Source organism: Sarcophilus harrisii, chromosome 5, assembly GCF_902635505.1.
Source record: "Sarcophilus harrisii chromosome 5, mSarHar1.11, whole genome shotgun sequence".
Taxonomy (NCBI): domain Eukaryota; kingdom Metazoa; phylum Chordata; class Mammalia; order Dasyuromorphia; family Dasyuridae; genus Sarcophilus; species Sarcophilus harrisii.
Genome location: NC_045430.1, coordinates 30,267,514 through 30,294,036, shown reverse-complemented (window position 1 = coordinate 30,294,036; position 26,523 = coordinate 30,267,514). Strand labels below are relative to the sequence as shown.

The window sequence follows — 26,523 nt, the reverse complement described above, 5'->3', positions numbered from 1 at the left end:
CTCTTTCCCTCAACTCCCCTGTATTCATATATTTTTTGTCCTTTTTATAATATTTCATACATTTATGGCAGAGTTAAAAAACACTCCTTGTATTTCTCTCCAGTGCCTCACACACAGTAGATGCTTACTGCTTTTTGACTGAATCAACATACCTGGAAAGCCTAGAAGTATTTCTCAATTGGCAAGCAGTCCTAAGATAGGAAAAGTTTTCAAGAGAACTGCAAATTAGCAACTTCCACACAAAAATAAGCTCTAAATTGCAAAGAAGTACAAATGAAAACAAATCTTGTTCTGTTCTGTGCTTCCCATTTTAGGGAGAACCTGAAATACATTCAGAAAAAGAATGCCTAGAATGATAGAAGATGGACTAGAAACCATTTCATTCAAGTAGTTTAATCAGAAAAATGTTCTTATATGAAAGACTTGATTAGACTCTTATTTTGCAGCTTGAGTACAGTAGAGGTTACAGAGAGTTCTCATTTGGGCCTATTAGAAGGAAAAACCTCCTTCAACATGACACATGCTGAGACACATTGGGAATGTAGGAGAGTTTTTTGGAAGCACAAGCTAAGGAATTTTATTTAGTAAGCAATAGAGCCCTTTGAAGGAGTCTTGAGTAGGAGCAACTTATAAATTAGATCATCCTCCGCATGAGGGTTTGGATGGACCCTTAGTACAGGAGTTTGGAGTTGGGAGACCAGCTCTTACACATTGGCAACAACAGTGGCTTCTATTTGGTCAATACAAGTAGGACAGGAGATCACATCAATGCAAAAACTGACAAAATTTGACAATTAATTGGGTTTGAAAAGCAAAAAGAGTCAAAGCTAGTACCAAGATCTCTTTATAAAGCTAACTAGGATGAACAATGATAGAGGCAATACTAAAAATAACTAAATCAAAAGGAAGATACCATTTGTTTTTGTTTTGAATGAGAGGCAATACTAAAAATAACTAAATCAAAAGGAAGATACAATTTGTTTTTGTTTTGAATGAGTTGAGTTAGCTAGAAAAGGTCAGATAAGAGCAAAAATGAAGATCTGGGATGCTGCAGCATCGCTCTGAAAGCCACATAAGAGAATGAAATTTTCAAGAGTGTCAAAGAAAGAAGGTTAAATTAACTTTGGCAAGCACCCCTTTACCTTATGGGGCCAAGAAAAGGAAGAATCAAGCAAAGGAGGGGCAGAAGCAGCAGTCCTTCTAACTTCTGAGATACTTTTCTATAGGGAATGAGCAGGATGGTGATAACATCTTAAAAAGCAATGAATAAATGGTCATCCGTGCCAGATTTTGCCAAAGAACTGAGAAGACTAACCCAACCATCTGAAGAGCAATTTGGAACTTTGACCAAAAGGCCATCCAACTTTTGATCCCTTTTGATCCAACAACACCAATATTAGCTCTCTATCCCAAGAGATCACAAAAAAGAGAAAAAGGACCAACACATACAAAATTATAGCAGTTTTTTTGTATGGTGGCAAAGAATAGATCAACAGGATGCCCATCAATTGGGAAATGGTTGAACAAGTTGTAGTATATGAATATAATAGAATGCTTTTATTCCAAGTAATGATGTTTAACAGAAAATGTTCAGAAAAACCTGGAAAGACACCGTACACAGTAATAGCAACACTGTGCAATGACTAAATTTTTGCACAAACAAAACCAATGAAATGACAATCAGAAAGGAAGCAGAAAGATGGGAATCATTTTTTACAGCCAGTGTTTCTGATTAAAAAAAAACATCTTGTGATAATCAACTGTGGCAGAAATTGAGCTCTTCTCAGCAATACAATCCAAGACAATTTCAAAAGATTCAAGATGGAAAATGATATCCACATCCAGAGAAAGAACTATGAAGTCAGTGCAGATTAAAACATACTATTTTCACTTTTTTTGGTGGTTTTTCCCTTTTTTTCTGCTTGTTCTTTCACAACATGAGTAATGTGGAAATATTTTTAACATGATTGCACAAGCCAATCTCTACATTCATATATAATTCAACAAAAAAGGAGACAAGTGACTCTCAGGACCATACACTGAAAGCCAGAAGAGCTCCAAGGGACCATCTAATTCATCATCCTCATGTTGTAGATGAGCGAACTGAGGACCAGAAAAAATTCTTCTACATACTTACAATGTGGCAGAACCAGGATTTGACACTCCCCTCTCCCCCCCAGTCCTTAATTCCAAATCAACATTCTTTTCTCCACACATTGTGCTTTTGTATGAATAAAGAAGGATGTATACAAAGGCAGCAGAAAGAAATGTGTGGTTCATACTTTAAAAATGTATAGCAAAAGCAAGAGTTAGCCAGTGGATAACAATCTACTACTTACTACCAAAGTAGTAAGTTGGACATATCCCTCATGAATTTTTGGCAAGATTTTGGCAAGAATCTCATAAAATGGGCAGATGTAAGTGAGTTTCAAAATCTGCTACAGAAAAATATCCATATCTACCTTGATCACAAATTAGAATATGTACTATCATTTCCTCATTTTCAGATTTACTTTGTTTATAAAAGCATAAATTTATTAAATGCCTTTAAACTGTAAATATCTTTTACCAATATTTAGGCCAAGTTTGCATTCATTTTTCTGTCTCTGAAGACACAGATTTACTTGTCATAAAAAAAGACTTGTATGTTAAACATTCCCATAAAATATATCTCATAAATCTTGTCCCAAATTTATTTTCCTTCCAACTTACTTAGATTAAAGTGGGTTTTATTTTCTATAAAGCCTATTAGACTTTTATACCACATTTCAGACAGGAGTATCCAATTTTCTTATCTTTAAAACAATACATTATATCCTTAAGCATTATTTATAGAGATCAAGATTTATAGTGATATCAAGTATTTTAAGGATCAGAAGAAACTTAAACCAAGATAAAAACCCATTCTGAATATACCTAAAGACCATCAAGATGATGCCAAACTTGGGACAGCTAGATAGTGCAGTGGATAGAGCACCAGTCCTGGAGACAGGAGAACCCCAGTTCAAATGTGGTCTCAGACACATAATACTTTCTGGATGACTTTGGGCAAGCTACTTAACCCCAATTGCCTTGCCAAAACAAAAAACAAAAAACAAAAACAAAAACAAAAACAAAAAAACAAACGTTGAAGATCCCCATTTAACACTACAATAAGATGCTACAAAGTATTTAAAATAATTCAACTTCATAAGATCCTTCAGGTTTAGGTTTTTAAGAGGAGACTAAAGCCTAAAATGGAATAGAATACTATGGGGACATTATCTGAAATTATCTAAGCAATGAAAGCACTAGGCAATGTGATTAATACTATCATTTTAACGCTCTTTGGCGATACCCATTTCTTAAGTCTCCATCCTTATTTTGCTTCCCCAAATAATTGGGATTAATCAACTAATCATTTGAAAGTATGCATCCCTGAAAAAGGAAATGATTTAAGGAAACTTCAATTATCCCCAAATCCACTAATAATATGGTCCTTTAAGCAGAAAGAGGTAAATATGCCATTCAAAAGAAGGGCAGAAAGTTCTTTTGTGCTCAAGGGATCAGAACAACAAAATGAGAAAAATTGTTCATGTTACTCATATTTATTTACAAGGCAAATATATACATACTGATAGATAGAAAATAATTTTAGTACATAGATTGTACAATTTATGCAGTTTTGTTTTATTTTAGAAAAGTCCCAAGGAAATAAACAAAAAAGAAAACATCTGACCTATAACAAGTTTGGGTTACTAAATTTGAGGTGGTTTTTCCTACCAAACTTAACTTAGTACAATGACTTTATATCTCCCTGGCATATCCAAGCTGTGAATGTTTTATTACTGGGTTGTTTTTTTGTTGTTGTTGTTTTGGTTTTAGTGACACTAGTATTTATTTCAACAGTAGGACAAAATAAATTTCTATTCCTTTCTTGAATTTGGGATACAACAGAATCTACCTTATAAAACTCACAACAAAGCTAATAAGTCTAAATGTAGAAACCCTACAATACAGAAGTCTTAAAAAGAAATAACGCTATCCTTGGGACCTGACTGGCTCCAGCTACCCTACCACTCAAGGACATAAAAAATCCTAGGCCTTAAGTCTGGCCTTAAGTCCCTCTAACTTGGTGGATTATTAAATCTTCCAAAGACTTTAGTCATCATATCTTATTCTAATGACCTAGGGCATTTCCATACAGGGGACCGGATTCAGGGAAGCTATTTGCTGCTGTATCCTTCTTGTACATCTTTGCTGAATTCAGGCAAAATAAAGATCCTTCTGTTACTTATTTGATAACTTTCAAGTGCCATTTTTCATCCTAACATCAAACTTGAACCCAGTGCTGACTTCGGAGCTACCTCAGACATCTGGCATAATTGTGGCAGGTGGAGATGAGATGACCTCATGTTTTAGTGCTACCAAATAAAGGGAGGGATGATTGAATGGTAGGACACCGCATGGCACCCAGTGGTAAGAATCCTCTTGATCCTCTATGGGGCACTTTCTCCATGGGATAGAAAACATACTCCCAACTCAGACCAAAGGTACTGGAGACTACTCAGGGGAGGGTGAACAAAGAAACCTATATGATTCTTGGATTATTAATGATTCTATAGAAGTTGGCCTGCCGGCATAATAAAACTCAAAGTAAACTGGGCCATAGCAGCAGCAGCTCTGGATTTTCGGGATCGGGCAATAGAAGATAAGAGGAGCTTGTATGATGGCTTCAAAAGTAAAGCCATCTTTCTGGATGGGGGTAATGGGCCCCAGTTAAGAATCCGGCTATGGATTCCAGAGCTTCCCCCTCTCCCCTCCAGAGATCTGGCAACTCCATACTCCAACTTTTCATTGCTCTTGGGAAAAGGTGGCTCCAGGTTTTTAGAGAACAAACTTTCCACCAAGAAGTGAGGATTGGTTGCAAGAAAATGTTAAGGAAAAACCTGATGAATTACCCTAAGAATGATTTATGGAGTCCAGGTTGAGCAGCTCCTGCAGCTGCCTTCCATGGGCTGAGGGGGGAGAGCTTTCTGAGGTTGTACTTTTTACATAGGCAGTTAAATGTATAAGATCCTCCAAATAAAGAATGTTCCCCGTCCTCCCCGCCTCCCTTCCCCTTTCTGACAGTGGGGCTGAGCAGTGAATGGAGCTCTGGGCCGAAAATCAGAAAGATTATATTGTTCCTTCTTCTCCTCTACCCCTCCCCTCCAGTTGTATGATCCTGGGCAAGTCATTTAACCTGTGTCTGCCTGAGAAGTGCTGGGAAAAACAATAGTACACCACCTCCCAGGTGAAAAATCATACTATATAATTACACCATTACACATGTAAATAATAATAATAATATAGTGTGCAAATGTCAATTATAAGTTATATAAATTCCATAAGTTATGTTAATATTATTGAGATGGGGAATTCATCATTCACACCTGGCCTCTCAGAGATGAATGCCAAGAGCAATCAATGGGAATCTGCAAAGGAGAGGGTGAAACTCTTGAAGGAAATGGGTTTGAGAGATTAGATTCCCCCTCTCCACTGCCCAGCTTGTCTTAGGGTTAAGGAGATCCTTTCTTCTAGGTACAGCTCCATCCAAATAGTGCCAAATAACCACATAGGCATAGGCTGATCAACTGCTAAAACAAGGTGGGACTGGTAGGACTTAGGAAAAGATTGCTGTCAGTGTAAATGGGCACTTTGTGAATGGGGGTGGGGGAGGAGCAAGGATCAGAGTTCTATGAAAGAATCTCCCTTCGAGATGAGGACCCCATCTCCTTGCAAGGGAGTTTGGAGTGTGCCTCCTGAAACATGGGGTTGAAAACATGGCTAGTAGTTCTTAGGGGTGCAGGTGAAGGTACATCAAAAAATGGAACACGAGGATACTGAGGGCCTTTAAGCATTACCCAAGCCCCTTCATAGGCTCTGCATATCTTTTAGTAGCAGTCTTCCTCAAATGAAAGGTTTCCTTTCTTCAGGGATGAAGTGAACAACTCTCCTCTCCAGGGTTTAGAGGACCAAAAGAGAGCACTGTTGGGAAGCATATCACTTCCTAACGGGGGAAGTGAAACTGCTGCCTATGATTATAGTGGGTGTACAGTTACACTTGAAGAAAGAGGATCTCACTGGGGGGGCGGGGGAAGGAGAGAAGAATGGAGAGCATGCCCTCCAGAGGACTGTGGGGAACCAAGATTTGGAATCATTTCCCTGACGTGGATCTCTAGAAGGGGAAGATTTTGACAGATGAGCAAGTGGCGATGAAGAGAGAGAACTGCTATCCAATTAAATCCAAGAACAGGTTACCTTCAAGAGGTTAATGATTTCTTAAAGCCTTTACTACAAATGACCTTGATTGACGATCAAGAACTGTTGATTGTTCAAGAGGGAGCCATGCTGGGGCCCTGATATCGCTGTAGCTACTGCCCTTCATATAGGGAGAAATCTGTAACTGTACTGGAGGTAAAAGCATACATGCTGCAGTTGGAATGTTCCTGGAACTGCTCCAGTTCATCTTCATCCTACATTAGAAGACCATCACCTACCACATGGACCAGAATGTTGAGACCTGCTCCTTTCAAAGTTTAGGAAGAAGAGGAAAAGCTTAGATCTTTAGCTTTTGTTCTCTATTTCACATTTTTTCCTCTGAGGGGAGAAGGAAAGTTCTGTAATGTTATTATTTTTCCTTTTTTCTTTAATATTTTCACTTATGTTAAGAGAACTGAAAGCTCAAACACATGGTCCCCATGCCTCCCATGTGCAGCTGGAACCAAACTGAAATACAACTGGGAAATATTTAATAAATAAAAATACAAAAAAACAAGTAATATCACATCTTAAAACTAAGTTGATATTGTAGTCTTAGGATCTTTTTGACTATATATTAGTGGGTCTTTCTATTTAGGTTTGACAGCGCTGGCCCAGAGCAGTGAAATCTGACATGATGGGCCCAGGGTCACATTGCCAGGATGTATCAGAAACAGAACTCAAACCTATGTCTTTTGACCTACTTTCAATCTACTAGGCCACCTGACCTCTCAGAGAACATCTTTGTAGATAGAAACAGTTTCCTCAAAATTCACTTATAAAATGAAATATTTAGGTGTAAAAATTAGCCATAACAAAGGGTACCAGCAAGGACAGGATGGCAGTATTAGTGTCAAAGAACATTTTAACTATGTAACTAAAATTTTATTCCACAAAAGTATTGATTATACCTCTATACAAGGCAGGAAGTGATTACTCAAATTTAGAAGTATACCATACTCTAAAATTTGTTACATATGAAATTTATAAAAGTAATTTCAAAGAAATATGCTAGAAAAACATTTAGTGACATAATCATCATAAAGACTGCACATTAACAAGGGGGAACCTGTGAGAAAAGAAAATACAACAAAAACAAAACTAACATCTTAGTATACCCTTAAAGCAGTTAAAAAATAAATTAGCTCATTTTAAGAAAATGGAGATCCTTTCTTATTTCTCCATCAAGTCCAAACACTATAGGAGATCTGTAGCTGTGATCAAGGCCTGTCTTTTTGCCCCTGTATCTGCCCTATTTCTCTAAAAACACAGAAGAATAAGTAGAGTAATAAGTTCTGGAGACATACGTGAAGGAAGTACTTATAACCGCTAGACATTATCAAGTCTACTGAGCACAAGTTTTCTATGTTCTCAAAACATTACAGAACAGAAGACAGCAAAAGATCTAAAGCCTATCCAATTCAGGCCTGAAATTGGGAATTTAACTAAATAGAAGTGAGGCAGTGGCCAAGATCACCAAACTTTCTTTTGCTTCAGTATTTACTTTGACCTAGCTGAATTCTGTCAAGTTAATAAGCATTTATTAAGAGCTTACTTACTATGTGCCAGGCATGGCCTTAAGTGCTGGAGATATGAAGAAAGGCAAAAATAGTCCCTTATCTTCAAAAGGAGCCCATTCAAATGGGCTTAATTTTGCAGCCTCAAATTTTACCATACCCACCACCCCAAATCAACATCATTTTCACAATAATTCCAAGTTCAAAATATTTCCCATTATTCTTTTTAAACTGTTAATATCCTGCTACTTTTCCTTCAGAATTACCTTTTCTGATTCTAATTTTTGGTCCAGTTCCCACTCATGATTTGTTTTGTTACTGAGCAACAATTCATTTTTTCCTTACTTGTGACAAAACTGGCTATTATGAACTCTAAAAATAGTAAGGAGGGGGGAGGAATCAACAACAACAACAACAACAACAAAATCAAATTAACAAGAATACTGAAATTCTAATGATAGAAATAAGTTTCATATTCAATTTTAGTTGATTCTTCTGAACACATTTTAAAGGAGTCTTTTTGACTTAAAATCTTCTTTGATTAATTATTTTTTGCAGAGTGAGAATTTAGAGCTCTCTACTTAGGCTGGCATCTTTAATAAAGCTTCCCAAAACATCACCCAAACTGAAAACTTAACAAAAACAACTCATACCTGACTAAGAAGCTGTCCATGAAAGATGGTATTCACCACATTCAAAACCTGTTTGATAAGTTTCTTTTGAGAACTGGGGATGAGAGCTGGATACCTGGTACCTGTCGTCTCTAGTTCATGCTGTACTTTATCCAAAAGTTCACAGAGGAATTCCTGAGCATCTTGCTGGGCATAACCACGGAATGCTGGTATTAGCCTCCATACTGAATGTAGCATGGCAAAAGGTGACACCAATGCCCATTTTCCAGACCACATAACTTGGAAAAGAGTATGCAGTTCATGACAAAGAGAAATGTATTTGGAACTTGGCTCCCTGGGCTGAATAAGTTCCATGCTCCTGCTTTTAGATGCACCACCACTTAAACCTGAAGACAGACTTGAGCGTCTTAACCCAGGAGAGCCTTTGTATTTTTCTTGATTTTCTTTTATGTGAAACATAGAATCTGTGACTGGTGGATGTTTACAAGAAGATCTAGTCTTCCCACTAGCAGCTGTAGCCAGCAATTCTTGAGTTTGGTTCAGATCCAATTTTAAAAAACACTGTCGAAAAATAAGTAAATGACTTAATACCTGCAAGATAGAATTCATATAGCAGGTATTACCCAAATTCCTCAATCCTGTTACCCCAGGAGTCACTGTTGGTCTTCGTTTGATGGGAGAATCACTCACTTTTTTTAATCTTATTTCATGTGAGGTAGACACTTTTTTACCAATCACTGGTGATGCTGGGCTCCGAACAAGTTTCTTTATAGGGAGCATTTCCGTAACACCAGATTTGGCAAGGCCTTGCAAACGTGAACTTTTTCTTGGAGGCATTCGCTCCATTTCTGCCTTAAACTGACGCTTCAGTTCCTGTCGTCGTCTTCTTGCTTCTTCTCTCTTGGCTTCTGCTTCTTCCTGAAGTTTTTCTTCTTCTAATTGCCTTTTTCCAATGGGAGTTTGTTCATACCAAGATCTAAATACTTTGCCCATTAACATCCGTCTCCTATGCCAAAGAGCAGTGAACATTTGATCTTCATTTCGAAGGAGAGCTTGGGCACCACCATGTGAAGGGTAAGAGTCATCACTGGTACCCATAGAGCGTAAAATCCTTCCACTCCGAGTAGTACAGTTATAATTCTGACTTTTGATTGCACTCAAGGTACTCCGTAATAATTTCAAGTCACCGGTTGCATTATCATTAAGAACATAGTCATCACAAAGATAACAGAAAACATACAACTCATTCACCTCCAATGCTACTGGGTGGTTACTGTCCTGAAAGTGCTTGAGTGCATGTTCTTCAATATATCTTCCACATGCCACGTGTGAACAGCTAAGGCAAGCCCACACTGAATCTGTCGTATTACAATCCACACAATGCCATTTTTGAGGATTGAGGATGGAATGATCTTGAGCAAGCCGAAGCCGCCCAACATGCTTGCATTTATCCATTGTTAATATTTAGGTAGTCTAGCTGAGAAATACATAGTCCAAATGAGTTTTTGTCCATAACTTGGATCTGAAAACTAAACACAAAAGAATATCAGTTTTTGGAACACGTAAAACAAAATTTGTTTAATACAATGTCAATTTCTTCATTTTAAAAGTACTATTGAGCAATGCTTTTTTTTTTTTCCTATTTCTGATCTGCTTGTCAAAGTAACAAGTGCTCCCCTTACTTTCTGTAGCCTTTATTTAACTGATCATACCCTAAATAACCACTCTTCTATGCTCTCTCAAAGCATAAAAAACAACAACCCACCCTTCATTTGGCCCTATTACTAAGGATTAACACTTATATGGGGAAAAGCTTTATCTATACCTCATTTGATCACCTTTATTAACTCTCCCTTAAGGTGTCCATCTACCTATACCTCTCTTTCTCAGCCAAACTTCTAGGGAAAGCTATCTTCAGTTCCTCTCCTCTCACTACTCAGTCCTCTGAAATTTGGACTTCTGTCTCACCTAGCTGAAATTACTCTCTAAGGCTAATAGTAATCTCTAGATTGTCAAATCCACTGGCTTTTTTTAAAAACTCATCCTTTCTTGACTTTCCTCTAGCAACAGACGCTGTTCATGGTGTCTTCTTCTATTACTCCCTCCTCCTTGGCTTTTGATGACACTTGCCCTCTACTAGTCCTCTTATCTCCCCTTCATTCCTCATTCTCTTTGCTGGATTAACATCTAAATCCTGACCCCTCTGGTCCATCAGTAATTCTATCCCAAGGCTCTAGATTAGCTCCCTCTTCTCTACCCTCTCTTTTTGGTGATCTCACCAACTCCCATCAGTTCAACTGTCACCTTTCTGCAGATGACTCCCTGATCTAAACATCTCCCAAGTTCCAGTTCCACATCACCAACTGTCTATTGAACATTTCCAACCGCAAGTACCACAGGAATCTCAAACAGAATTTATTACTTACCCTACACTACCACCACCATAACCACCACCACTACCACACACTGTTGCTTCTTCCCAAATTCCCAAATTCTATTAAAAGCACCAAGATCCTTCTTGACAGCTAGGTTTCCAGCCTCAGTTATCCTCAGCTCTTCATTCTATCTCACATCCCAATTCCAGTCAGTTGCCAAGTCTCATAAATTCTGCTTTCCCAACTCTAGCCATTATCCTCTTTTCTCTACTCATAAGCCACCAACCCTACTCTATATCACTTCTCACCTGAACCAAGGGTCAACTTCCCCTTTAAAAAAATATCATATATGTACCTATTCAGCAATACACTATCTCCCCAAAACAAATCCACAAATGCACTGTTGGCAGAGCTCTGATTTCACCTACTCATTCTGAAAAGAAATTTGTAACTATGTCCAAAAAATTACCATACTGATTATACCTTTAGACCTAGCTAACATATCATTACTAAATCTATAGAAATATTTATAGCAACTATTTTTATGTTAAGCAAAAATTGGAAACTAATGCTGTTCTACCAGAGAATGGATAAACCAAATGTGGTCTAAAAATCTAACTTAATATTACTATATCAAAGGAAATGATAAAATGGATAATTTCACAAAGTAAACTAGGAAGATCTTTATGAACTGATGGAAGAAACAATGCATACAATAGTAACAGCAGTAAGGAAGGCATCAATAAAGTGATAAATCACAAGTTCAAAGGAATGAAAATGAAATATGCCACTCACCTATTAAGAGAAGTGATTAGCTTGAAATGTGGAGACATACATTTTTTTTTGGATCACATCAATGAATAATTTGTTTTGCTTGACTAATATACATTAAGATGTTTTTCAGCATTTACTTGTTCAGAGAGGGGCTTGGGAGAAGAAAAATGCTAATTTTTAAAATACTCATTACTTGAGAAATAAAAAAAAAATTTTTTTAATAAAAAGGAAATCCCTTTTCAAAAACAAGCTGTCCCTCCCCCACCCATTATGAAAGTTTCTTGAGGGCAGGGATCATGTTAAGTGTTTTTGCCTTTCTTTGTATCTCAAAGAGCAGCACAGTTAATAAAAAAGTGTGATTTACTAGGTTTCTAATTGAAATCCTATCTTCATTTGTCTCCCCTCTTCATCCCATCCTTCAGAAAGGCTTTGTGTACAGCCTCGGCTTCCCAGACACACTAGCTGCTTAATTCTTCTACCTCACATGCTATAATTCACCAGTGTGCCTTTTACAAAGTGTTCCTGTGCTTGGAATCTCTTTCCTCCTAGACCATCATACACAGTCCCTCCTGAAGAAGGCTTGGTCAATCCCCCAATTATTAATACCCACTCTATCTGAAATTATTTTGGTTTTGCTGTGCATGGATTTTATATAAAAATTATTGTCGTATATGCTATTTCCTCAACCAGAGAGGTCCTTGAAAAATCAGATCTTTTTGTGCTGCCTTATACAATGCCTGGCAGATTAATAAATGCTCTCTCAATGATATCTAAAAAGTAGCTCAACTCCACTTCAACTTTTCTACATCGACACTTTTCTCATTTATCATGAAAAGCTCATTTGAAGAGCTTCCCAAGACGCTGTATAAATTCAATTAGCATTTGATTTTAACAAAAGCACACCCTCTAGTGGTCAAGGAGGCTAATAACAATGCATATTTTTCCATTTTGCTTTCAAGTCAATACAGCAGTAAGTGAGAACTTAAAATATTTTCCACTAGTATTTGCCTATGTTCCAAGTATTCAATTCTAGATGCTGTGGAACCTATTCATTTACAAGTAGCTTACATTATCTTTTGGGGATAGGGGAAGAATCTTAAATTAACATTCAGAATATCACTGTTCTTTTGTATTCATTCCCTTGCCTACCAATTTGCTTTCAATAAACCTGAACTGCCTTTGTTTATATGGATGCACAAATATGAACCTGTGTCAGCAAAAGATTCAACAAAGTACAGGTTTCATACTATTCTTGTGGAAAGGATGGGAGAAAATTAGATAGGTAATAGGTCAATTAGCCATATTCAAAAATGACTACATGGCAGACCCCAAAAGTAGTCATTAATGAAAAGATGTAGATTTAAAAGATCTCCAGTTAATCATCTAGGTCTTGGAACTTGTTCCGTGTAGTTTAACATTTTTGTCAATGACTTTAAGGTACAAATAGCATGCTTATAAAATCTGGAAATGAAGTATAGGCTGTTAAAGAAGGTAATCTGGATTCAACAAAGCAAACGAGATTAGTTGACTTGCCCTCATCACACAATTTAAGTATACGAGACTAGATTGGAAGTCAGGTCCTCCTGATTCCGGTGGAGTTGATGCTCTACCCACTGTACCACCTGCCTGCCAGTAGATCCAAAAGGATCTTAACAGATTAGAGCACTGGAATGAACATATACAATGAATTCAAAAGTCTTTCCTGGAGTTCAGAAAGTCCTAGTTTGTCTGAAAAAGAGTTTTTAATAGACTGTAAGCAAGCTCAATGTGAATGTACAATGGCTGTACTCACTGATAGCTACCAGAAACAAAGCAGTGATTGTCTTCATCCTTATCAGTTCACAACAGAAACCTGTATTGAGTTCTGGGCATCATCACTTATAATATCATAAGCCAGACAGGTAACCTGATTGGAAAGGGAGAACCTTGAATTCATGTCACGGAAGGGATATGTGAAGGAACTGGCAATATTTAGCATAAAGAAGAAAAAATTTCACAGACAACATTAATAGCTATGATTATTATATTTATTATTTTTTTTTTGCTGAGGCAATTGGGATTAAGTAACTTGCCCAGGGAATTGTAAGTGTCTGAGGTCACATTTGAACTCAGGTCCTCTTGACTTCAGGCCTGGTGCTCTAGCTACTACACCAACTAGCTGCCCTGTTTAATTATTTTAAAGCAGATAACTGCTCTGATAATGGCCTTAAATAAAAAAGGAATGAAGCCAAATTTATAAAAATAAGAATTATTCCCCTAATGACAAATGTCAAAGGATATGAATACAATGAATACAAGAAATCAAAGCTGAATCAAGTCAATTGAAAAAAAATACTCTAAATCACTATTAATGAAAGAAATGAAAATTAAAATTATTATAAGGCACTATTTTATATTCACCAGATTGGCTAACATGAGAGAAAAGGAAAATTACAAATCTTAGGTTGTAGAAAAATAGGGAAACAAATGCACTGTTGGGGGAGTTGCAATAATATTTACTAGGTCTGTATCTCAAAGTACAAATCAAGGAAAAGGGAAAAAAGACTCATGTATAAAAATATTTATACTCTTTGAGATGGAAAACAATTGGACATTGAGATGATGTCCAATCAACTGGGGAATGGCAGAACAAGTTGTGATATGAGATGGAATGATATTGTGCTATAAAATGTAATGAAATGAATGTTCCAGAGAAATCTGGAAAGTCATGAGACGATGTGCAAAGTGAAGTGAGCAGAACTAGGAGAACATTATTCACAATAGTAATATCATATGATCAAGTTTGAAAAACTTAGCCTTACTTAGCTAGACTGCTGAAAACAGTGGTCCAGGACTGCTGGAATCTTTACAAAGTGTTAAGCCATTGGAGTTGATTTGATCTTAGAAAAGATATTTTGGGCCAGAACTTGAAACAAGGTACTAGGTGGAACTGATAGAAACAATGCTTGTGTTCACACCTCTAGAGAGCTCATAAGTATCTAAGTACTCAATGGAGTTCACGTTTGGGAGCATGCAGGGCTTAGTAGGGCTTAGTCCGAATTCACACCTCCCTTAGGGCCAGAGAGCACTCTGAGAGATAATCCAGAATCCCTCTCCCTCCAGAAGGCGGAGTTAACCTTTGGGAGATCACATATATAGGGAGTTTTTGAAGCTTGAGCCTAGGAGAGTAGTTTGGAACTATGCTCAAAAAGATATCAAACTGTGCATACCCTTTGATCCAGCAGTGTTACTACTGGGATTATATCCCAAAGAGATTATAAAGAAGGGAAAGGGACCTGTATGTGCACGAATGTTTGTGGCAGCCCTTTTTGTAGTGGCTAAAAACTGGAAACTGAATGGATGTCCATCAGTTGGAGAATGGCTGAATAAATTGTGGTATATGAATATTATGGAATATTACTGTTCTGTAAGAAATGACCAACAGGATAATTTCAGAAAGGCCTGGAGAGACTTACACGAACTGATGCTGAGTGAAATGAGCAGGACCAGGAGATCATTATATACTTCAACAACAATACTATATGATGACCAGTTCTGATGGACCTGGCCATCCTCAGCAACGAGATCAACCAAATCATTTCTAATGGAGCAGTAATGAACTGAACTAGCTATGCCCAGAAAAAGAACTCTGGGAGATGACTAAAAACCATTACATTGAATTCCCAATCCCTATATTTATGCCCACCTGCATTTTTGATTTCCTTCACAAGCTAATTGTACAATATTTCAGAGTCTGATTCTTTTTGTACAGCAAAATAACGTTTTGGTCATGTATACTTATTGTGTATCTAATTTATATTTTAATATATTTAACATCTACTGGTCATTCTTGCCTCTTAGGGGAGGGGGTGGGGGGGGGGTAAGAGGTGAAAAATTGGAACAAGAGGTTTGGCAATTGTTAATGCTGTAAAGTTACCCATGTATATATCCTGTAAATAAAAGGCTATTAAATTAAAAAAAAAAAAAAAGAAGCTTGAGCCTAGTTCTTCTTGTGGGACTGACCGGAGTTAGTTACTTGAGGAGTTACTAGAAACTCTGGGAGCTCGAGAGAGATTTACTTGGAGTCGGAGAGAACTCTTGGAACCCACAAGCCCTATCTTAGAGGCAAGAGATTCATTGCATCTTCTACCTTGGTGCTAGCTGGAGGCTGAAGAAAAGCAGAGGCAGAAGCCAAGGGCAAAGCTGCAAGATCTCTTAGAACCAAGCAGAGAGATAGGCCTCAACTAACCGGGCTAATCTGGAAAAACTTTTACCAGCTGGCTGCGATTTTGGAGTAATTATTTATTTCAACTGAGACTAAGGCTGCTCCAGAAAACCACCACACAGGACAATCATGAAAAAAAAAATCTCCTCCAGAGAGAGAAAAATAGTTGTAATTTATTTCACTTTTCTGCAATATGGCTAATATGGAAATTTCTATATGATTTCACATGTACATTGCTTTCTCAATGAGGGGGTTAGAGGGAAAGAGAATTTGGAACTCAATTTTTTAAATGAATGCTAAAAAAAAAGAAACATTAAATTTTTAAAAATTTAAGTAAAATTTAAAAAGCAAGTATTTTAAGAACTGTATTGCTCCTGTTTTGTTTAGCTTCACAGGGCAGAACCAGAAGCAATGGAAAGAAGTTACAAAGAAGTAAAGTAACAAAGAAGGAAGGTTTGATGTCAGAGGAAAAAAAAAATCCTAACAATTAGAGCTGCCCCAATGTGAAACAGACTGCCTTGAACTTCCCTCAAATCAAAAACTAACAAGTCTGTACTTAGCTTTAACTCTTCTATATTTGTGTTAAAGTTGGGCCGATTTCAAAATCTCAATTGTTAATTTTGGAATAGGAGAATAATTTCAGAATTCTTACAGAGACCTATTTTTACTTAACCCTTTCTCTCTTGGAAGTTGCCTTGTGATCAAGTCTTACAAGTCAAAGAATGATCCTGGTTGCAATCTAGTGAAAAGAGTATAAGTCCAGGTCCTGCTAGTCTTGACATCTTTAGATTCTTCTATCTGGAAAGCATTTCTCACTTCATCAGCTGATTCAGTGTATTCCTCGCCCCTTCCCCTTTTTGAATGATGTCCAAGAATTTATTTGGATAACACAGAGTACTGCTTGGCACAGTACTGAGCACAATGGAATAGAATTTGTTATTCAGTCATTGTGAACCATAGCATACCAATATTGTCCACTGGCTTTCTTGGCAAAGATATCGGAGTGATTTGCCATTTCCTTCTCCAGTGGATTAAGGTAAATTGGTTAACTGACTTGCCCAAGGTCATGCAGCTAGTGTCAAAGACCCTATTTGAACTCAGGGCTTCCTGACTATATGCCTAGTGCTTTCTCCACTGGGTCCCAACACAACTAGGTGTCCTAAAACAGAATGAGTTATCATTTTATTAATGCAAGAAGTAATTTCTGTATTATTGACCTCACCATCTAAATTTCTCAGTCTTTTTCATGAAATAAGTGGGTGACTTTGCAGAAAAGCTTATAGGCAAAGCTATCAAAAGTATAGTTAAGTATGAGAAAACTGACTCTGGATTCATTTAGTCCAGTACCAGCAACAGCCTCAATCCAAGTACTTGTGGAGAGTTCCAGAAAGAGTGATAAAGCACATTCTTCTATACCACATCGAAACAGTGACAAATGTATGCTGGATTCCATCCTATCCTTAAGAGGAGGGGAAAGGGCAGAAACCCTCAAAGGAAAAATTAAGCAGAAAAAAATAAAAAAAATTTCTTTCCCAAAGGCCTTGAAATAATGAATCAATATTATACAAGTCAAAGAAAATAAGGATAAATCTCTAGAAAAATAAGATTACAAGGTACTATACTTCTACACAAAATAAAGTTAATTGGAATTATGAAATTTCCATTCTACAGGAAACTGGACTTTTATGAACTGATACTAAGTAAAATAAGCAGAACAAACAATCTCTTCAGTGATAACATAAAAGAGAAAAGTAACTTTCAAAAGACTTTAGGATTCTGAAGAATGATAAACAAAACATGCCACTTACCACTTGAAAGTGATCTATTTCAAATGCCCAAAGAAACAGATATATATTTTAAACATTGCTAATGTGGGAATAAGTCTTGCCAAACTAAATGAGGGGATTTTTAAAAAATTTACTCAATAAGGGAAGATTGGTTACTGGGTAGGGTAAATTAATTTTTTAAAACTTACTTTAAATTAATTTGTAAAGTTAAAATAAAGGTGGACAAAGTTAAAATAAAGGAGGAAAAAAAGAGTAAAAGTGCCCACCTGTATAAAAATATTTACAGTGGCTCTTCAAAATGACAAAAACATAACCTCTATCAAACTGCTTGCCCTTTCTATAAGGAAGAAAGGGAGAGAATCTTTTCATGTGTAACTAAGGAAATGCCCATCTCCCTGGGAAAGACTAAATCAATTATAACAAATAAATTTACCACACTATAAATTATAATGAATGGCCACTTTCAGAAAAAAAAAATGAGACTAGTTCAAACTTTGGCAAAATGGAACAGGACCAAACAATTTATATAATGACATTATTTTTAAAAATGAGTTTGAAAGAGTTCAGTACTCTGTTCAATGCAGTGACAAACCTTAATTTCAACAATGTGGCAAATTACTCAGTTTGATGATGGACTCAAAATGCAGAATTGAAAGGCATGTTTGTTATAAGGGCTTTCATTTTCTTTCTTTTTTTTTTTGGAAAAGAGGTTTCCATTGGGGGAGAAAGTTGAGACAGAGAAAAAATTAATGCCTGCAATTTGAAAAAAATTGTTTAAAAAAAAGAAAAGAAAAAATAAAGCATAAAAGGTACATTTCTGAAAATATTTAGCAAGAAAATACGATTAAGTATAAAACTTAAAAGACTGACAAAAGTTTCTATCATTGAGCCAATTTAAGTAGAAAAACTATCTAAAAATGAAAACAATTCACTGCAAATGGAAATAAAATTATCAAAAATTACTATACCAAATTATATTGCAAAATGAGCATATCTGCAAGAAATAGAAAATGAAAAGATTAACAAATAATAATACATATCACTTAGCTACAGAAAGTGATTGATCAAACAGAAACTCTATAGATGTGTGTATTTACAAAATAATTCTAAAAATTTGTTTAAACTGTGCATACCCTTTGACTCAGCAGTGTTACTATTGGGCTTATATCCCAAAGAGATCTTAAAGGAGGGAAAGAGACCTACATGTGCAAAAATGTTTGTGGCAATCCTTTTTATAGTGGCTAGAAACTGAATGGATGCCCACCAAATGGAGAATGGATGAATAAGTTATGGAGTATGAATGCTATGGAATATTATCGTTCTGTAAGAAATGATCAACAGAATGATTTCAGAGACACCTGGAGAGACTTACATGAATCGATGCTAAGTGAAATGAGCAGAACCAAGAGATTATACAAGACAACAGTAAGACTATACAATGATCAATTCTAATGGACATAGTTCTCTTCAACAATGAGATGATTCAAACCAGTTTCAATTGTTCAGTAATGAAGAGAGTCATCTACACCCAGAGAGAGGACTATGGGAACTGAGTGTGAACCACAACATAGCATTTTCACTCTTTCTATTACTGTTTGCTTGCATTTTTGTTTTCCTTCTCAGGTTTTTTTTTCCCCTTTCTAGATCTGATTTTTCTTGTGCAGCAAGGTAACTGTAAAAATATGTAAACATATATCAGATTTAATATATATTTTAATATATTTAACATATATTGGACTACCTGTTACCTAGGGAGAGGGTGGGGGAGGGAGGGGAAAATGTGGAGGTTTTGCAAGGATCAATGTTGAAAAATTACCTAGGCATATGTTTTGTAAATTAAAAAAAAATTTTAAAAAAGTTGTTTAAAGAGCAATCTCTTTTATTACACAAACTACTTTCCAAGAAAAGAACAAAAAGAAGACATTCTATCAAATTCTAAGATATCTTGATTTTTATACCAAACACAAAGTAGAGAAAGAATAAGAACAGTATCACTGATTTAACACCAATGAAAAAAATACTTAATGAAATATCAGTAAGGAGGTAACAATAATATCAAAAAATAATTCATGTGAACAAGATAGATTTATACAAAGAATTGTAACCTTAGGAAAACAGCATATGAAGTAAAAAAATTAATATATGTAAAAAAATCAATAAAACATTTAAAAACACATAAATACATTTAGAAATGGATAAATTAAAAGACCTTTACTTAACATGATCAAAAGCATTATCAAATAAAAGAGTTAGCATTATTTGTAACAAACAGTGAATAGGTTTTCCAGTTAGGCATAAAAATGAAGCCAACGGCCCCATTATGATTTGGCTTACATAGCACAAGATATGGTGGTGCTGATAAAGACAAGGTTAAAAAAAAAAAAAGACTAAGAACTGAATCAAAATCATCTCTATACAAGGGCATTAAGTTTTTGCTTAGAAAAGACTGGAGAATCAACCACAAAATAAAGAGCATTGCTTCAGCAAAGTGGTAGCTTCCACCACCATTCCCACTGCTGTTCAAGATACCATAATCCACCTGGTTATGTGGGCTCACAAGCCCTACTAGAATAACTTTCCCTCACTCCCCACATCCAATCAGATGTCAAAAAATCTTCACTTCTAGGACCATCAGCTGCAGCTGGTGACAGCCTCCTCACTTGGCTCCCCTACCTTCAATCTGTCCCCCTCTCTAACACATTTGTCCACAAAAATGGCCAATTCCTAAACCACTAATCTAGCCATTTTATTTCTCTGCTCAAAGGAGCTGCACTGCCTTTTTATTGCCTCCTAGGATAAAATACAAAATCTTCTAATTGTCATTTAACATCCTCCATAACTGCTGTGAAGGATGTTAAATGACAATTAGAAGATTTTGTAGGTTCCAGGCTAGTAGTAACAGACTTACTTCCCCACTGCAGGGATATACTAGGGATGCACATCTTCCTCATCACCTCTGCCTTTGAAAAATCTACCCCTTCCTCAGCAGCTCAATTCAGTCCCTTCATTCCCTGAAGTCTACCTAATGCGCCACATACTCTGTATTAATTTTGTGTTCCTTTTCTATTTGCTTATCCTGGTATTCGTTATCACCCCCTATCCACTTCCAAGGAAGTTTCTGGAGGACGGAACCAGGGTTTTTTTTTGTTTTTTGCATCCCCAGAAGCCAGTAAAGGGCCCTGGTCCAAAATAGGTAATTTAATAAATGTCTTCTGAACTGAAGTCCACCAAAATAACAAGATCTGTGTATTTCACTAACAAAAGAAAGAGATGGCAAAAATCCATTCAACAGTTGTGAGCTAAACTATACACACATGATTTCTAGAAATATATTGTTATTTTCACAGAAATTAAGTAGAATGTCTAAAAAAGTTGCAAGTCAATGTCTACAGAGAAAACACATCAATACCATAAAAATAACATTACTAAGCAAATTAAATCAGATTTAACACTTTACCAGACCACTAAAATAATTAAAATACTAATAAAATTCACATGGAATAATAAATGCTCAAAAAGAATGGCAGGGGGGAAGGATAGGAATAGAAAGAACTTGGGCAATTTAAATCACATTATAAAACAGTAATTATCAACAAACTATCTGGTATTGGATTAAAAGTAGAAAAATTATCTAGCGGAACAGGTTATTAGAGGTGCATTTTCCATAAATCACAGAACAAAAATCACAAGAGAAAAGATCTCTTTATTCATTAAAAATTGCTGGGAAAAGTAACTAGGCATTTGGGATAAAAGAGGTTTTAAAGCAGAACCTTACACTATATACTACAATATATTTCAAAAGGATGATGATCTAAATATAAAAAGTCATACTTTTCAAAAGTTACAAAACTGTATAGAATACATGAATTTATAAAAGTCCATCACAGAAATTATGAAACTACTAACAACTGCTTTAGAATGTAAAAATGAGTGCTACTATAACAAAAAAAAATTGGACTGGAAAAAAAAGCATTAAGAACTATCTGATTAAAAAAACTTCAAAATCTGCAGGGAAAATGACAATGTCAGAGTCATTCTTCAATCAGTAATCTAAGGATATATAAAAGAAACTGTTCTTATACTACCATCATCAAGAGGAAAAGATGCTTACAATCAGAAAAGACTTATTTGTAAGAAAATATTAATGGCACTATTCATAGTAGTAAAACTTTGGAAAACCTGATAATTTTATCTTATTATTTATTTTTATTACCTTTGATAAATAAAGATAATATTATCTTTACTTGATGTTTATCAAATATTAAGTGAACAAATTAAACTGTGATATATGAATATCATGAAGTGTGACATCATTAAGAATGACAAACATAAAATGATGCAGAGTGAATAAATTACAAACAAAATGCACAACTGACAATAAACTACTAAGGTTAAGAAAGAAGTTGTAACCACTTGATATTATTAATGGTTTTATGAGGATTTTTTTGAGAGAGGAGCTTAACTGTGGGTGTGTTTGTATGTACTGAAATAAAATTTAATTTAAGTGCTTTGGGAGAAAATGAATAGAAGAGATCCCAATTTCCCTTAGAAACTTGATTCTTTGTTTAATTAATTACTAAACTTGTCAAAACCTTTTCTATTCATCTACATTTCCTATTAGCATTTCCCATGTCAAGATATGGTCAATAAATAATTTTTATAATATACAGATAAATAAATTAATGACCTCATAACTGTCCATGTTAAAAACTAATCAGCTACTTTTCTGCCAACTTGCAAAGCCTAGAATTTACTCACCTGCATTTTGTCAAGATGACATCCCATCAGAAACAGATTCTCTACCCCAAAGCATTGTTACTATCTCTGCCTATAGATATCCTTATTAATGTTAAAGAACTTAGCCTTCAGTGGGCAATTTAGGTTATAATTTGGGCTTTAGGATAATTTTTCTATCCATCAAAGATAAAACAAAACATTGTAGACTATTCTCACTTCCTTTTCCCCTTCCTGCATTTGTACCAAAAGTTCCTTTCTTCTGAAAAAGCTCAAAGTGCCTTCACCTTAAATCTCATGATGTACCTAAAAAACAGGGAGTTGGAATGGTCAAGGCATCTGAGACATTAAATGATTTGAGAGGCTACACAGCCAAATCCAAGAGGTACCTTAGCTAGAATCAGTCTTCTGAATCTTGGTTCTTCTCATAATCTTTTCCATAGCCTTTTTGGACAAAAGCCCCCTTTCTCTCCTCCTGGTTGATCTGCTAAAACACGTTGACTCTCTCTGCTTCAGTCTCCTCCCTCTCCAACACATCCTTTCCTGGACTTTCTCAAGCATACGCTAATCATACTCGTATAATAAAAACAGTCATTAGTTCCACCTCCTTGCAAAAAACAAAACATCCCCCTCTACCAAAAAACAAAAAAACCCACAATTTTTTAGCAAGACATTCAAGGCCTCTACCATTTGACTCTATCCTACCTTGCAACTTTATTCTATGCTTTAGTCAAAAACTGACTTCTGTTTTCTTTTTCCAATTCTCTGCCACCCAGTTCCCAGCCCCAATTCTTCATCCATATCTACAATTGAAAGAAATCCTTAAAAAAAACCCAGTTCAGAAGTCACTTTTTTCTCAATCTCTCTCATTTGAAAGAGTTCCTTTCATGAATTTCCAAGATCATTGTCTGCCCTTTCCAATATACTTTACCATTGACTAAACTGTACACTTACTTACACAGGTAAAGGCTTCTCGCTTCCGATTAAATTATAAATTCTTTTTAAGTGGGGGAAGCTTCATTATGTCTCAAGAGAGCTGAATGACACAAATTAAAGGAATGAATAGCTACAAATTCCAGGGGTATAACAGAATGGCTACAGTGGATCTTTAAAGGCCAACTGGTTAACTACCCCCCACCCCCACCCCCACCCCATTATTTTACAGATGTTTTAAAGGAACAAAGTTATAGGATTTGAACCTAGATCAAATCCAATGTTTTTTTCTTGTAGCCTAGAGGGCAGTATAGGGAGGAGTACAAGGGTTCTTTAATAGGCCAGCATACACCAAACACTTTGTGTTTTAAATTGTACATAATTTTCAATATTATACTTCCAAGTCCTTAGCTCTTTAAAGAGAATTTGTAGAAAATATATTTTAAAAACTTGAAAATATTTACATCTTCTATATAATCCTAAGTGTTATCTTTTTTTTTCTTTTGCAGTAAAAGTCTCTTTTGGGAATAAGAAGCAACTGCATCCTCTACGGTTACTGAATATTTCACAAAAATTAATGTAACAATCCTCAGCACTGGAAAGTTGTCAGCAGGGGTAGAGATCTACATCTTGCCCACAATGATGAAACCACAGCTTTTCAAAGCAAAATATAACTACCACCTGCAGAGAATGTTTGAAAAACAACTAACCTGATGAGTTTCATCATGAGTTTTGCTATCATCCTTTATAGCAGTGTTCTTAACCTGCATGAAGGAACATATGAAAACGCTAGGTATTTTTCTGAACCACATTTGGACAAGTCAAATATAGGAAAGCAAAAACTTAAGCCATTACCACAATTGAAAATTCTCATATAATTAGTATAAGCAGGATAATAATTGATATGAGAATTTAGTGTTAACCTAAACCATTTTAAAACTTGGGCTTATTTGCAGAGCATTATTTTTTTTAACCACATAATACAGATCAAATGAATTAACAAGTCTTTTCACAACTCAAAAACAGCAACCATCCTTTACCTACAGAATTAAATTATTTGCGATAGGTAGAGTCAGAATTGAAAAGAAATTTAACTTTATATGAAAGGCCTGAAATATATTCCGGGAACTATCCAGCCTTTGAACATCTAATTACTGTGAAACTTTTGAGTCCTCGCTCACAAAGACTATTTCACTTTAGAATGAGAAAGAAATCAAATTAACACCACTGAATATGATGACTAGAACAAAATGTTTTTAAATAATAATAATAACAGATATCACAGGAATCATTCTAACTTCATTAAAGTCTATACTCTCACTTATTGTGTATCTAAGTTATATTTTAATATATTTAACATCTACTGGTCATCCTGCCATCTAGGGGAGGGGGTGGGGGGGGGGTTAAGAGGTGAAAAATTGGAACAAGAAGTTTGGCAATTGTTAATGCTGTAAAGTTACCCATGTATATATCCTGTAAATAAAAGGCTATTAAATAAAAAATAAAAAAAAAGAAAAATAAGTTTTAAAAATAATAATAAAAAAGAAAATTTGAACCTAAAAAAAAATAAATAAAGTCTATACTCTCTTTGGAGGCATATTTGAAATCTTTAATCTGGCTATTTTCTGAATACTCAGGGCTGACTGCTTGGCAAAATCAGTTTTTCAAACTAAGCAACACTTTAGAAACATCTCAAATAGATTCTTTAGATGTTTAATTACAGCCATTATTAGGTACTTTGTATAAGAAGATACAGGAGAATTTCTTCATTAAAGACTTTAAAACAATTTTCTCCCCTCCAGACTAGCAAAACAACCTCACTCTCAATCAATGTGGCTAAGAATAGATTTATTTATCAGAGCTGGGAGATTAGAGGTAGTTTCCCCTAACTTCCATCACAGTCAATTCAAGAAAATTGTTCTTTATTTCATATTTATTTCATAATAAAACTGAAATATTTTTCCTTTTAGGTACAATGCTTTCCCATTAATTGTTTAGAGACCTATCCCCAGTATGGCCTGAATTCTAGAATAGCTGAAAGAGCACTGGTCAAAAAACTTGGGAGTCTGCTAGTTCTTAAATAACTTATGGGCAAACCACTACCTCTCCAAACTTCACTTTTCTCATCTTTCAAAAAAAAACAACCAAACAGGGGTTGATATTTACACTTCAGAGTTGAGAGAAAACTTTGAAAACTGCAAAACCTTATAAAAATGTGAGTTATTTTTCCCAATTCCCTGCTCTTTCTGTTCCATTCCTGAATTAAACTATGATGATCCTAAAATTCTCCTTATCTAAGACTCCTCATTCCCAGTCCTCAACTCCCTTTCTTACCGTCTCTCCAGTAGCACAAAACCTTTAAGAGTTTAATAAATACTAATGGAGTGAGTGATGGGAGGAATAACACCTATGAAAAAGAAGGAATGGTGATCTATCCAGGATGCATGTAATACTTTCAAAGCATTACATTACAAGTGCAAATTTTTGAAAGGCAAGGATAAATTTAAACTTGATTTATCATGGCCCCTCCCACTCCATCACCATGTACATACTTAGGACAACTAAACATTCATTATTGATGATTAATTTCCTCACAACCTCAGCTTTCACAGAAGACTTTACCCAAGAATCAATTACTATTTACCAATATTCACCTCCAGCTGCCAATACCAACCCTGGAGAGACGTTGTAATATCACTCTTCAAATACCAGGTGAAAGAATTTGACAAATTCTCCTTCTAAACAAGATGTTTTTAACCTAAAGGTTCAGAGATATGTTTCAACCTCTCCAGGAACTTGGATGGGGAAAAAAATAATATCTTAATTTCATGAATCCTTAACTGAAATTTTGCAATTCCTTCCATTACTTAGAAACATTATTGCCCCAGAGAAAGGATTCCACAAGGCTTCATGATTGCCCACCAACTCCATGTCAAAAATTTAATAAATAAATAAAATTTAAAAGACTCAGTAGTTTCAGGACTTATATCCTGTCTTTTAAGATTAATAAGAAGGTAATCACTATCCTAGGTGAATATAGATTTCTTGATCGGAATTAAAAAGACCTGACAAAGTTCTTTCAGCCTAGGTTTCCTTTTCAGTAAAATGAAGACTTCACTAAGCTGGGTAAAATGTCCAAGGGGATGGGGGACAAGTCCTGTGTTTTTGGGAGAGTCCCTTGTGACTTGGACTGAACATGACAAGTTCTATTTAAATTCAGAAACAGATCCACAATTGCCTTCCTAGTTCTGTTCAAATAGATCTTCAAACTAAAATACAAATTTA

At 35.6% G+C, this 26,523-nt stretch overlaps 1 protein-coding gene across 6 annotated transcripts in view; it reads right to left on the bottom strand.

The window, feature by feature from the left end:
* USP44 (ubiquitin specific peptidase 44) overlaps positions 1 to 26,523 on the bottom strand; it is a 64,925-nt gene that overhangs the window by 11,199 nt on the left and 27,203 nt on the right. For 5 of the 6 annotated variants that reach the window (XR_004229591.1, XR_004229592.1, XM_031938607.1 and 2 more), the window contains one exon: positions 8,453 to 9,960. Coding sequence is in view for 4 of the 6 variants with exons in the window: in XM_031938607.1 (XP_031794467.1) it covers positions 8,453 to 9,886 (1,434 nt within the window). In the remaining 2 variants the exon portion in view is untranslated. Of the gene's footprint in view, positions 1 to 8,452; positions 9,961 to 11,601; positions 13,603 to 26,523 lie in introns of those variants that run through there. The other variant, XM_012550576.3, reaches the window with a different exon arrangement.